General features: G+C 36.8%; 1 protein-coding gene across 4 annotated transcripts in view; it reads right to left on the reverse strand.

The window, feature by feature from the left end:
- Positions 1 to 350: 350 nt before the first annotated feature.
- Positions 351 to 15,339, reverse strand: part of adam15 (ADAM metallopeptidase domain 15) — a 39,513-nt gene continuing 24,524 nt past the window's right edge. Inside the window, exons 20-25 of one of the 4 annotated variants that reach the window (XM_055210180.2) lie at positions 15,131 to 15,239; positions 4,655 to 4,720; positions 4,412 to 4,492; positions 3,589 to 3,657; positions 1,488 to 1,648; positions 351 to 1,324 (exon numbers count right to left, since the gene is read on the reverse strand). In XM_055210180.2, the coding sequence (XP_055066155.2) occupies positions 1,249 to 1,324; positions 1,488 to 1,648; positions 3,589 to 3,657; positions 4,412 to 4,492; positions 4,655 to 4,720; positions 15,131 to 15,239 (562 nt within the window). In that variant the 3' untranslated portion in view covers positions 351 to 1,248. The remainder of the gene's footprint in view (positions 1,325 to 1,487; positions 1,649 to 3,588; positions 3,658 to 4,411; positions 4,493 to 4,654; positions 4,721 to 15,130; positions 15,240 to 15,339) is intronic. The other 3 variants (XM_055210181.2, XM_055210182.2, XM_055210183.2) reach the window with 3 other exon arrangements.

Consider the following 15,339-nt stretch of genomic DNA (forward strand, 5'->3'; position numbering starts at 1 on the left):
TACATTCTGTGTGAACGTTTATACTTTTCAAATACATTATCAGTCCATGTGTTCATGAGCCATATTAAGTGACCATTTAGTTTAGATTAAATCCTTACACCTGCAGTGTTTACTGAAGATTTGGTCACTGTAGAAAGTAAGAAATGTTACAACATTTAAGCATTTGACAGACAAATTTATCCAAACTGACTTACAGTACATTACAGTGTATACATGTTTATCAGTATGTGTGTTTCCTGGGTTTAAATGAACACACAACCTTTTGTGCTGCTAGACAGAATCACTATAGTGTTTGACAACATGAAATATGTTGTTAATTATTAAAGTTAATTATATAAGAAATGCAAACATTTTGGGAAAGCTTGATGTTGTTTTAATAAATAGCATGTTTTACCATAAAAATACACAATTATTATTGTTTTATTAATAATGTAAGGTACTATAATTGGGTCTGTGGACATTTTATCTGAATCAAATCTAAATGAAAGTTAAATAGAAAATGAATTTAACCTTTCTTTAAAAACCAAAATGTAGAGTGGATTAAGACATAGGTTAAAATGTAAAAATAGATCCACGTTTATTGCCTAAAAAAAGTACATAATTTAAAATACACTTAAATATCTTCAGTTTCTTCCCCAGTGCTTTAATCTTCCAATCAGCTTTGTCCCTGCAGCAGCGTTTGTATTCATGACTCGCAAATTTATACGGAAATAAGACACAGAATTACAAAAGCCACGTGTGATTGAAAACGTCTGTACTGAGATGAGCTGATTTACGACAGAGAAGCAAACATTCAGCTCTAGAAAAAAAAGAGTCCTGTTATTTAGTATTGATGCAAGTGTTGTCATTGATCACATGTCTGTAGCTGATTAATTAGGCACCAAAGAGATTCGGTAGGAAAGATCAGTTTATAGGCAGGCAATCGAGCATGCATACCGCATCTCTTGAGATTCTTTCCTCAAGGCATCATTTGGCTACATCCAATGTCCATGCATTGAACCACACATTAAATGGAATGTATGTTTGCGTTTTGTCCACTCCTAAATGATTCTCGAGAATATTTATTTCACCATTGCTGGGGTCTGTAATTTCTCTGCAATAAGCTTCAGAGTAAGCTCTCAGTTTTAGTAGTGATCCACATGCAGAGTACACATGAGAGTCTTCCTGCAGGCATCCCCGTAAAGGTTTCATGCTGTAGAAGTCTGAGTCAGTGCAAATTTTGCGCAAGTCTGCTTCACACAGTGTTCCTTATAGGCCATACTGGGTTGGAGCACAGAGTTTCCCGGGGTACTGCTGTCTCCGTAAAGGTGGATGGGGAGCAGGTCTGCATAGACAGAACAAGATCATTAGATGTGCTGCCCCAGCAATGATATGGTCATGGGGTCCAATAAAATATAAATATGGTTCATATAAAAACATCTGCTACTTATAATCTAATGCAATGGCTGTTGCAAATCATTCATTTGAATAAGCATACATGTTCCCACCTGGCAGGAGCAGTGGCTGGTGCTGGGCTATGTGAGTAAGAGGATGATGAAGATGCAGCAGCAGATGCTGGATGCCCCTGTAGTGAGAGTGCAGGAGAGTGAGACGAGGGATCCATAGGCAATGGCTTCTTGGGAACTGGAGGTTTGGGGGGAACAGGATTCTAAAACAACAGAAAAAATTGGGAGAGTTATAATCTTTCTGATGCTTTCATGTCCAACTTTATATTTTATAAGAATTATACAAACTTAAAAACAGCAGTGGCGGATCGTGACTGCTCATCCGAGGGGCGCAGATTCAAAATATGTGTGGGTCATGTGTGTTGCTTGTGTTTTCAAAATATGTGTTTGTTGCCAGAGTCGTCATGCCCATTCAAACTGAGGGGGCATGTGCCCCCTTGGTGTTTTTGAGCCAAATGGATTTTGCATGCAACCTCAAAATAAAAAAACCGTCCATTAATCTGTTATTTGTCTTTAAATCTGTTTAATATGCACAATATTATCAATTCTGTGCTGCATTCTTGTCACTTTTCTGAGATTTTTGCCGTTTTGATCGTGTTACATTACTTTATTCTGGCAGCAGGCGCTGCAGACAGCGCAGACGTCATCAGCGTCTGAGCGCGCTCACAAGCTCTTTGCTGCGGCTGCTGCATTTTGCTATTTGAGGAATTAAAACATGTAACCCCTCGTTCAGACAGCCAGCGACGTTATCGCTGTGTGTCGCCTGTCTCTTTCAATGAGGCGTTTCTAAATCTGCTTGTCATAAACAAATGAGTACCATCCACGCCACGCCATATTTGCATAAAGTTAAACTTTTCTTAACTTTCTCGAGTCGCTGGACACGCCCATACAGTCGCCAACGGTCACTTTCGCTCGTGTCGCCGGAAGTCGCCCGGTTTCCATTGAAATGAATGAGATTGCGTCGCTCTGCTACTGCTGGTCGCTGTCTGTCTGAATGGGGCGTAAGAAACGCTCACAACATTTCCAAACTCCAGTATGGTAATGTGCAGATAACCCCCTCTGTGTAGACAATTTATGGTTTAAAATGTGACTGTCTCAACGTTATATTAGTAGATTTCTAGATTCATCTTCTTGATACAACGCCAAAGTTCGCCAGAGTTCACGGGGGTGCGGAATCACACATGCTCACATGTGAGGTCAAATTTGATGCAATAATGCGACCCTCTAATAATTGTATCTACAAAAGGTTAAAATCATTATTGAACATTAAAATCAGTCACGTGGCTATAGCTTATGTAATTTTTGTTGTTTATATACTTAATGGATTTAAAATTACATTAATTTTATAGGATAATGTAGTTGTTGTGCAAAATGCATTAATGACACAATTAAACAAGTAATTCATTAAAACTTAAATAAATAAAACATGCCGTTTCAGATGTAAATATAATACCAATATGTCATTATTCCGATTAAATAGTATTTGATATGAAAGTTAGTCAACACTTTTATTTTGGAGGTTTTTGCATGAAAGCAGGGGTGTTCAGATGGTTAAAAATGTAAGTGCCATTGAAAAGACTGAAAGCTCTATAATATTTCTTTGATGTCTGTGTATGCACAAATTTCTGTGAGTTGTGCACACTGTGACCCCTAAAAAAAAATTGGTGCATGACGCCCCTGTTTGTTGCATCATGTAAACCTTGTGCATCACATGTTCAGTCAAAATTGACAAAAATTGTGCCTGCTGCTGCACACGCGTCAAAACCGTTTATGATAAAAGAAACGCTCACGTTCACAAAATACACGCAAGACACTCTCTTAACATTAAACTCTTATTACGCATGAGATTATGCGAGTATCTGGCAAACGCAAGTGTCTCCTTCATCACAAACCCCTCAGACGCGTCTGCAGCAGGCACTTATTTTGACAAGACACGTGATGCACATAGGATCACTCGACACGTAGAACACATATTTTGAAATGACGAACCACACACATGATGGGCTACATACATGTTTTGGCAAACTTCGCATCAAGCTCCCTCGAAAAAATAAGTCACTGGCCGCCACTAAAAACAGCCAATATTTTATAGACACACAAGATGGGAAAACGATCATTGATAGCCGGCTACACTTGGTGATACCTGTCGGTCTGAGACGACAGGGTCAGGGGGAAGGGGCTTTCTTGGTGCAGCCGGTCGCCTTCTTGTGGGCTGAAGGTGCAGTGACAGAGAAAAGCAGGTGCTGGATAAGTCTAACTTGACTAACCAATTTGGCTCAAATGTCATTCCAAAGAGACAACCACCACCACGACTCTCACAATCATAAGATGAATCCATCCAAAACCACTGAATCATGCACTGCAAAGAAACTGATTTCTCTGATTCATCCAAAAAGATTAAATATTTCACCATGAAGAGACTGGGAGAGTTAGGGGGGAAGATAATATAGATGCAACGCAAATGGTCATAGGTTCGAACCCAGGGAATGCATGTTGATAAAATGTATCCCTTGTAATGCACAATAAGTCGCTTTGGATAAAAGCGTCTGCCAAATGCGTAAATGTAAATTACATTTATTACATATGTTGTCTAATTTGCAAATATTCACGACTATGGGATCCAAAGGTTGAGCCAAAAAAACATTTTAAATCAGGTATGTTTGAAATCTCATATAATCTCTCACTCCCTCAGTCTCAATTCACGGTGCACCATAATATCTACAGTACATGCTGTAGAGGAACCATTATCCCATTCGCATGCAGACACCATGACGTACAGAACTCCATATCACCTTCTTGCACATGACGGGGACACAGGCACAACTCTACATGCAAAACCACACGGAGACGCAGACCTTGACATTGAGTGTTTGAAAGGTATATACTTTCAAACAAAATACTACACATAAAGAAAAGGACCGTGATGTCAGTTGAACGTGACAGCTTGCAGCAAGTGCACCCTCTCCCTTGCACTGCATCTTGCTCTCTGTGGGGGAGGGGTCAGGAGGGAGGGGCTTGTTTGGTGGGGCGGGCCAGTGCCCCGCCAGCTAAAGAACCAGAAAGAGCAACAGAACAGCATTTGTTTGTGTGTAACACACACCGATTACAACACAACTCCATCGACCAGAATAGATGGCACATATTTAGAAACATACTGTACACATCTTGAAACCTCATAACTCATAGGAGCGTCTACCAATGAGGATTACCTGAGCTGGTTTAGAGACTGGATCAGGTGGAAGAGGTTTAGTTGGAGCAGCAGGCCTGTTCTGAACCTAACAATAAGACAAAGGTGTGTAGCAGAGGAGGGTAGAGGCAATGTTAACTTTTACAGCACATGCAAGTTACAATAAGAAAATGTATGGTAGTTAGTATTTTGTAGCAGAAGCTAAGTATAGACAGATCTGAATGTCTGCATAGACTCAATGAATTACAGCTATACTGTAAGAATAATTTTAGTGTTTATGTTTAACAGGAAAAGAAATGCATGCAAGCTTGGTCAGAGAAGGAACTTATGTGTTACCAACAAACAACAAAAGCATTTTGCCATTTAATGCATCAAGTAAATGGACATTTATCAGATATTTATCCAATAGGCTGAACTTTGAACTATACATTTAAAGTGAAAGAGCAGGACTATCTTCTTTTTTGCCCAGTAAACCTTGTGGCTCATCCTTCATTAGCATCAGCTTCCTTAAAGAACAACAGCATAAGTAAGTGTAATACTGGATTATAATTCATCAACTTTAAGTTTAATTATGAAAAGACACTGTAAAACAATTAAACCTCAGGGGGTGTTGTTAGCCCAAATTTGACCCGTAGATGAAAGAGGTCTTCAGATATACAACTCTTTGATGTGTTAATCTATTCATCACAAAAGGTTTTTGAACTGTTAGCCTTTAGGCTCACATCACTGAGTATCTGCTGAAATGTAATGTATACATATTATGTGGTTCTAAGATTGTGTTTTACATACATATTCATGTGTAATATTATTTTAAAGGTCATGGTGCGATGAGTAAAAAGGTCTCATTTCTATAAGTTTAAGATAAGATGGATCAAGGTTTTAGAACTTAGGATAGAAGATGCATTTCTTGTAGAGGTGTGGTTTTTCCAGAGTACTTCTGGCTAGTTTGACCAGGTGTTTTCAAGTATCACTTGCCACAGGTCAAACTGGATTTTGGTAGTTTTCTCAAGCTGTGTATAAAAGGTGGCCTGGCTAAATGTTCTGGGAGCCATTCTGTACCCAGAAGCTCCCACACTCTGTGTGTATTCAAACTTTATGGAGGCATCCTGTAACCAGGAGCTCTCACACTTTGTGTGTGTATTAAAACATAATAGAAGCATTCTGTAGTCAGATCTTCCCACACTGCTGTGTGTCTTGAATTGCCAGGTATGATTGTATTTTATGTATACTGTTTCATTTTCTATGCTGATCTTTTAATGAATGTTTTGATATATTTGTAATTGGTTGATTTGAATAACCAAATGATTGATTTAAGTGTAACCTGCCTGGCAAAATAAATTGTTAATCTTTATTCATTCTAAAAATTGTCAAATCTTTATTATATTTTCAGGGTTTAAGTTATGTATTGAAGGGGACATAGATTAGGAGAATTGCCTCTATTGAAAATATTACTGGAGTAATTGCCTCCCCGTTTTAAGGTTAGATGGAGTAACCTCAACCTAAAACATAGATGGATCCTCTTATTTTCAATGTGTTTGGAGAAACCTCTAACTTTAACTTAAGTTAGAAGGAGAATGCCTCTATGCCCAGCTGTATGGAACTGCCTTAGCACCTTCAGAATTACACCTTATTCCCTATGTGAATATAATTAATTCTTAATAAATATAATAATAATTTTATAAATTATGATCAGCATCAGAATAGTATTGGTAACTTATAAATTGGAGTCAGATTATAATTTAACCGCAGAGGTCAAAGAAACAAATTAAATAAATGGAATTATTTTTCTAGAAGCGCTACGGAAGGAAAGAACACGTGATACCTTCACCACCGCATTGGACTTCGAATTTGGGCCAATTGGGTGGCATCTTACAGCTTGGTGACCCCGACGTGATACGTCATAGGCTGGGACGAGTGACGTAGTACACCCGAACAAGTGACGTGGTACTCCAGGAAGCTTTCCAGCGCGACATTTCAACCATAACAGAGGATTTCATTCATCGCAAAATAGGAGGTTTAAACTTCTACTTTTCCGTCTGCAGCTGTGTTGGTAAGTTAATTTTATTTGCCTATTATAAATGTTGAGGGTGAGCATAAACGCACCCGTATGTTGTAGAATGGGACCGTAAACTCAGTAAAAGTCCTGAGAAATCCGGTTAGGCATGAAAATTAGAACCCTGCTGTCAGGGATATAATTGTGGCATTGCAGATAATGAAATAATATGTTTCCTCGCACTCCGAATCAAACATCCTCTCTTACGTTTACACTCAGGAGGAGTGAAAATTACATGAACTACTGGCTAAATTGTATCGCGGTAACGTTACATTACAAAAAATTGTAAATTTGAGTCTAAAAGTGGAAACATAGTCTTGGCGATTATTTATTTGCTCGTTTGAACGATCTCGCAACTATATCGGAAACCCGTAAAGTATTAGCGAATATACGTGAATAATAAAGTCATGTCGGATGAGATGAGAAAACTCCGTGCCCAAGTCGTTGCGTCCGTGTATGTAAACAAACCTGCGCAAAACAACAGGCGATATTAACTCTGTTAATGGAAATAACGTTACACAGCATGACAGCAGTGTAGATGAGGATAAATTCCCTTTGTTAGCAAATCAAAGATCTTTTGTCTGTTAAAGCAACAAAAGGTAAACTTAAAATGGAGTAACATCCAAATTTTATTCTGGTTTTCAGCTAAGGGCAAATGTTAGAGATTAAAATGTAACTCATTTATATATGATTATTCATGTTGTCACATCACATGTGCAACACTTAAATAACAAGCTTCTCTAAGCAAGAATTAACAATTTAATAAAGGATGTTAGCTAAATGTAAATTACAGATTTGTATGTGAGAAGTGAAATTGGGAAAGCAGATTGATATAGCAATAGCACAAATAAAGAAACGGTTCATATTAGTCCTTTTTGAATCATTAAATGCTGCAAACATCAGTGTATTAACTATACCTGATGAGCTAAGGAGATACATGTAATTATGGAGAATGAAAGATAAATGGAAGTAAATAAATGATTGAAGGCAGCGTTGTTGGAGTTAGAGGTTCAGCGCATGCAGAGTGGAACTAAATGTTGGATATTAAGCATGTAAGGATTTAATAATGATTGTGGGTGAATCTCCTAAAGAACACTCAGGTTTGGATAAGTGTAGAATGGAAAAAGTAAATCTTAAAACTCCTAAATTATTGCAGGATTCCCTAATGTTGATATGAGGCAGATTGAGCTGAAGCTTTGACTGATGCACAGAAAGATGATGATGAAACTGTTTTTTTACAATGGTCAATAAAACACATGTGATCTTATCTCACTGAGAAAGATTCACCACTGAGATTAAAAGGGCTTAACCCCCTCTCAAAAAATATGTGTGGTTCTCCTTGTTTCAAGTGAGATGTTTAGATAAGATTTAACAAATAAAATGCATCATTATTTTCTGTGAATCAATCAAAGTGCTATTTAAGTCTTTAATTAACATCATACATACAGTAGTACATACACACTGTATAGTCAGTACTGTTAAAAATGCTAGACTTAGTCTTTTCTTTATGATGACTATTATTAATTGTTAAATAAACAATGTAATCCAGTTTTCTGGAAATTATCGAAGCTAAGTCTTTGTAGTTTCTCTATAAAACTGTAGGAAGTGTTAAAGAGCAATTTGTTGTCCAATTGTCTTAAGATAGTGAAATTCATAAAAATAAAGTGTAAAGCCTAACCCTGAAATCATCACAGGAATACAGAATTCCTGATTAAAGTGAATCGGTGGGAGCTAATAAAAGTATTTTACACCTCTATATGTCTTTAACTAAAATAAAGATAAAGCCTTTAAAATAGAAAACAGCATTTATGTTTGCTCTGCTTAAATTCCTTAAGTCCTTTTCAATATTAAAATAGAATAACATCTAAAGAACACATAAACCTCATTCACACAGACCTCTGGTCCCAGAAAATACCCGTAAAATTGCCAGACAAGGGTCTGTGTGAACAAAAACTCGTTCCGTTAATCTTCTGGGATCGTTGCCGGAAAGAGGACCTAGTCAGATACACGGGTAACCCTCTGTGTGAACAGAAGCCGCAACAATGCCATAAAGGGCGTGTCGAAGTGAGGACGCGCGCGTCATCATCACAACGCAAGTTATGGTTCAGCTCCTTACAACGAGAGATAACGTGCATATAAACATTCACCACGAGAAATGTTGCAAACTAGATTGAAGCAGTTATCAGGAAATGATACATGAGATGCATAAACAATGACGCACGTGCCGTAGTGAGGACGCGCGTGTCATGGCAACATGAAGTTGGTTCAACTCTTTAAAATGAGGGATTTACAACATTCACGACGAGAAATAGCAGCAAACTGGACTGAAGCAGATATCATGTAAGTTAGCTTATTACTTACTGTGTTGAAACGGAGATCATTCAGCAGCATAAAAGAATATCGCGTCACGTGCTCATTTGAGCTATAATTAACGAAAATACCCGCACGTCATGCCAACAAGATAATATCGTTCAGCTCCTCAAAATGCGGGTTTTAAATGCATATAAACAATCACGATGAGAAATGTCTGAAAACTGTATCAAAGCAGAAATCCGGGAGCGCGTCAAATACTCGTACTGTACATTATACGTCACACCCTCACGTGTCTATACGGGAATTATCCGGGATGTGTCTGAACGCTCACACAGATTCCGGAAAAAGACTGTCTGTGTGAACAAACCAAAATCAAACTAATCCCGCAAAATACCCAGACACGTTTTACGTGTATTTTCCGGAATTACTGTGTGAAAAGGGCTTTAGTGAGATCTCAGCTAAAAACATGAGAAAACTGTGCCGACTTTCAAAAATTCCAGCTGAGGAAAGAGTTGAGCCCCTCAGCATGTGCTTGTGGTTCAAAACAACAGAGAGCTGTTGTTGTTTATGTACATGTTAATGTAGCTGCTACTTTAGGGTTAATGTAAAGGAAAGTGTTCTAAATTTTACAGATTCAAAAATGTCCTACTAAAATCCCTTGAGACCAGTTATAAAATTATTATTTTAATAAATATTATTTTAAGATAATGTAATTTATATTATAATCACATTATGATATACATTATATTGTAATGGCCAAACAGGCCTCAGATGGTGAAAAGTGATAACACTACATGCATTTTAAACGTAAATGATTTAGACCCACCAAAAGACATTGAGAATATTTAGATTCAAATTTAATTGGTCAACTATCTAGTGCCAAACGGGGGTATGTGTATGTCTATGATTGTGTATGCTTTTGCATGTTGCTTTGTTTTTTGCTTTGCAGGAACACTGAAAATTATGCCACAAGATAGCAGACCAAATAACCCTTCCCTTTACTGGGACACTTAAACTGCCAAAAATTCCCCAATTTAATCTGGTTTGACAAACTATTTCAAACTTAATCTGGCCTCGGAAAATGAATTGGCAAAAAGTAATAATACAAATCTTCTTAACATGAAGAATTTACTGATGTCATTAACCCTGTCAGTTTACTAATGCTACCATTGACAGCTTATTGGTTTTATCATCAGTGGAAACTAAAAATGATATCATGTCTTAATGCAAATTGGCCAAAACTTTAGAAATGAATGTTTCTCTCTGTTATCTTAACATCTTTCCTTTCAGGTGGACCACTGTGACTCCTTAAGAGTCCAGATGTCAGAAGGGTGTCTGAGCCTAAATTCAGGGATAAACCTGAAATACAGGAGATGGGTGTGATAATGATGTAAGGGGTTCTACACATCTCACAGTAATGAACTATGATGGAAGTTAACTAGTTATATGACCTCCCGATGTAGCATCGGATTAAAATTGTGCAACACAAATTCTTCTAGATTAGAATCCACCCATCTCCCAGATTTGAACATATAGTGCACACATTTTCACCACTAAAACATCATAACACTGTGACCTGGTATAAGTTTAAAACTATCCAGGTTTAAAGCACCACACATATGTATGAGTAATGATTTATAATCCAACCACTAGAGTTTGTCATACAAACAATAGCATCTCACACATAGGAGAGAAAATTAAAGGTCTACTCATGATTTTAATTTCATGGTAATATAAACTATTGGGTTATTTTTCTCTTGAACTACATGAAACATTTCAGTGTACATAGAACATATGGTTATAGTCACATATCAATTGTTTTGTCTCTGATTGTTCAAAAACAGGTAAAATAAAAACTATTAATTGATTACATTTTTGAGATTAAAATAAGTAAGTGAAGAATGAAATGGATAGCATGGCTGCAGACATGTCTAAACATTTCAAACTTTACAAAATGGTTATATTTGAAGTGCTGGCACTTCTAGTGATCAATCACATAAATCCCAATCAGACTCCTAATCATTGAATGTGACTAAACCAACATATATGTACAGAATTATTTGACAACATGCAAAGAATTGAAAATGGATAAATAAGAAATTTAGAAATTATTTGATTTAAGTTCTCTGGGCATGTTTTAAGTTACTTAATTGAAATCTTGGATCTACTTGATTAACTTGGATTTAAAGGTTCTGAATAATTCTAGGATTATTAAAATTATAAATATATCATATTATATATACCTTAGTATAAATATCTGTATTTTATATACGTATAATTGCATGTATTTGTATTATATTTGAATGGTATTGTTATTAAATGTTTTAATGATGTATACCACTGGTAAATATGCCAGTTAAATTCAATTTTGCCACTCTTCCTTTAAAATACACAGATTATATCAAAATTCCACTCTATACAAGAGATGCATAGTAGTGAAGAATTTGGTAATTAAATGGGATCATCTTACGGGATAAATTACTTTGAAAAGAGAAATAAGACCTTTTACAATTCGCACCTACTATTATGAAACTTCTAATGTCATTTGTTTTTGTAATCTTTCACAACCATTTTCGTCCAATGAAAATCAAGTTCTTCAGTGTTCAGCCATTGCATGATCATGTGTATGATGTTCTTCAGATATCCCACATACAGTGATGCATTGTCAGTGTGAAGAATTCCTTCACCTATGGAGGTCTGACTATTCTACAAAAATAACCTTCTGCCAATAGGTAACAGAGGACTTTTCAAAATGTCAGATAAATATCCAGGGAAGGATCCCGCTAGACACACATCTCTCCGTTGTGGGGAGACACTTTCAACGAACACAGCACACAGTCATTGACTGACACCATGGATTTGGTGCAATGGACGATTCTACAAACTGAGTATCATCTCAACCAGGCCTAGGCAGAAACAAACCTGGCCAAAGGAACAGCTTAGATTTTGTCAAGTTCATCTATTCGTTCTGCACAGTATGTATACACTTGGTGGTACTGGATGTTTTGTGGGTGTGTGATTGGCAGTGAACTTGTGTTTATGTTCTCTTTGCTTCAATGCTGGTATTTCAGATCAACAATTCGCTCCTTATGGACATCTGCCAATGCTGCTCTCACCCTAAGTACCCTACAAGTGACCGCCATAAAGAGACTGTTACAATAATTAAAAACGCACGAGGATTTGAATGACCAGTAAATGGCCCCTAGGGACTATTCTGAGATTGCCCCAAAGGGCCAGGGAAGGACTGTAATACTGGATTATAATTCATCAACTTTAAGTTTATTCATGAAGAGACACTGTAAAACAATTAAACCTCAGGGGGTGTTGTTAGCCCAAATTTGACCCGTAGATGAAAGAGGTCTTCAGATATACAACTCTTTGATGTGTTAATCTATTCATCACAAAAGGTTTTTGAACTGTTAGCCTTTAGGCTCACATCACTGAGTATCTGCTGAAATGTAATGTATACATATTATGTGGTTCTAAGATTGTGTTTTACATACATATTCATGTGTAATATTATTTTAAAGGTCATGGTGCGATGAGTAAAAAGGTCTCATTTCTATAAGTTTAAGATAAGATGGATCAAGGTTTTAGAACTTAGGATGGAAGATGCATTTCTTGTAGAGGTGTGGTTTTTCCAGAGTACTTCTGGCTAGTTTGACCAGGTGTTTTCAAGTATCACTTGCCACAGGTCAAACTGGATTTTGGTAGTTTTCTCAAGCTGTGTATAAAAGGTGGCCTGGCTAAATGTTCTGGGAGCCATTCTGTACCCAGAAGCTCCCACACTCTGTGTGTATTCAAACTTTATGGAGGCATCCTGTAACCAGGAGCTCTCACACTTTGTGTGTGTATTAAAACATAATAGAAGCATTCTGTAGTCAGATCTTCCCACACTGCTGTGTGTCTTGAATTGCCAGATATGATTGTATTTTATGTTTACTGTTTCATTTTCTAGGCTGATCTTTTAATGAATGTTTTGATATATTTGTAATTGGTTGATTTGAATAACCAAATGATTGATTTAAGTGTAACCTGCCTGGCAAAATAAATTGTTAATCTTTATTCATTCTAAAAATTGTCAAATCTTTATTATATTTTCAGGGTTTAAGTTATGTATTGAAGGGGACATAGATTAGGAGAATTGCCTCTATTGAAAATATTACTGGAGTAATTGCCTCCCCGTTTTAAGGTTAGATGGAGTAACCTCAACCTAAAACATAGATGGATCCTCTTATTTTCAATGTGTTTGGAGAAACCTCTAACTTTAACTTAAGTTAGAAGGAGAATGCCTCTATGCCCAGCTGTATGGAACTGCCTTAGCACCTTCAGAATTACACCTTATTCCCTATGTGAATATAATTAATTCTTAATAAATATAATAATAATTTTATAAATTATGATCAGCATCAGAATAGTATTGGTAACTTATAAATTGGAGTCAGATTATAATTTAACCGCAGAGGTCAAAGAAACAAATTAAATAAATGGAATTATTTTTCTAGAAGCGCTACGGAAGGAAAGAACACGTGATACCTTCACCACCGCATTGGACTTCGAATTTGGGCCAATTGGGTGGCATCTTACATAAGAAATAATTGATGATGGGCTGTTGAATTATTCTAAAATAATGCACACCCAAGGTGGTAATGCGTCACGAGTGTGCATTATTTTCAAATAATTCAAAGGACCGGAGTCAATTATTCTGCTTATACCATGGTTGCACGAGACATTGCTAAGTCATTGCTGTGGTGGTTATGTCTGGTCAGTTCAATTTCATTTATATAGCGCTTTCACAATTGTTTAACTTTTTCCACGCCATTGACGAGTATTTCCGTCAATCCACAATACCACTCTTCCGCAACTTATAAAACCCGGAAGTATCACCCTAGGGCAAACAGCTGTATGTCCGTGTATGTTTTGAGGATCGCTCTGAATCTGATCTCTATTAAAAGTCCTTCACAAAAATATCTCAGCGTTTTGCTCAAAATTTGGTGTTTTTGAAGAAACCTACCCATATTTAAGAGGTGATAAAAAGAAAACGAGGATGACACGTCTTTATTTTTTTTTATTTTTTTTTAAAGCAGAGGGTCTGTTCTTTCATTTTAAATATTGTATGTTTATATATTTAAAGAAAAGCATTTTCTGGGAGGCATTAAGCTTTTGTAAAAATAAAAAAAATGCTGGTGGGGAAAGAGTTAATTGTTTCAAAGCAGCTTTACATTAATAAAAGCAGGAGAAAACACAGACAAATCGGTGGACAACATAAGAAGCTAGTACTAGTGAGCATAGTAATAATGTAATGTATAGTTCTAAGTTAAGCCAATGTCAGCTGACTTCCTTGGGGTTGAAAAAAGGTCAGGTGTGCAGTTATCGAAAAATAATGCATACCCGTGCAACATTTCTCAACCAATCAAAATAAAGCATTCAACAGCCCCGTGGTATAAATTCACATATTTAACTGTAAATGCGAGCCTTTGTTTGCTAGCTGTCAATCAATCCTTCTTGCATACGGCCCCTCTAAACAGAAAGTGTCTTACAATTTCTAAATCAATATATTGGTTTATGTGAATGAGTAGGCAGGATGATTTTCACATCATTTTAAAGAAAAAACTCTAGACTACTAGATTCTGTTTAGGAAAGTCTTGTTAAAACATGTTTAGTATGGGTTTTTTGGACTTATATCAGGGACTTAAAATGTTTGCTTTTTTAAAAACCACGAATAAACCTTTTTCTCTCAAAAATACAAACATGTACATACATGTAGCTCATATAATATTTTAGCCCAGTTTGTGCTGAACACAGTGGTATGAGACACTTGCCATTATTATGTTTTAAAGCAACTGAAAAAAGACCAAATGTAAGAGCATGTCAGAACCTCTGACAGTGTCCCAAAATGGTCGGACCCCAGAGGGTTAACACCAGCTACCACTAGCTTTCTTCACCATCATGCTTCTCTGAGCATGATGAACCTTACTATGAATTACTTTTTCCAGTAATCCTAAAGGCAGATCATGCTACAGTATTTGGATAAATATGGATCAGGTCGGTCATGCTGTAGAGCTCAGGTTCTCTGTTCGATCTCAGATCAGAACATGGGAGATCTCGTCCCTGCTGACATGTGTACTGTACCTTGCTGATTGCCTGGGTGAGAGGAATGTCACTCTGGCGGGGCCACTGGTATCTGAGCGGCTGTACTTGATCTCCATTTCGAGCATTAGCAAGCTCAATGGCAGGAGTTCTGTGGCAAAGAAACATACAATGCAATCATAATATTTTACATGTATACACAAACTAATGCCGTGTTATTCAGCATTTATACTGATTAAACTACATACAAT

The sequence above is a fragment of the Misgurnus anguillicaudatus genome, chromosome 10, assembly GCF_027580225.2.
Source record: "Misgurnus anguillicaudatus chromosome 10, ASM2758022v2, whole genome shotgun sequence".
Classification (NCBI taxonomy): domain Eukaryota; kingdom Metazoa; phylum Chordata; class Actinopteri; order Cypriniformes; family Cobitidae; genus Misgurnus; species Misgurnus anguillicaudatus.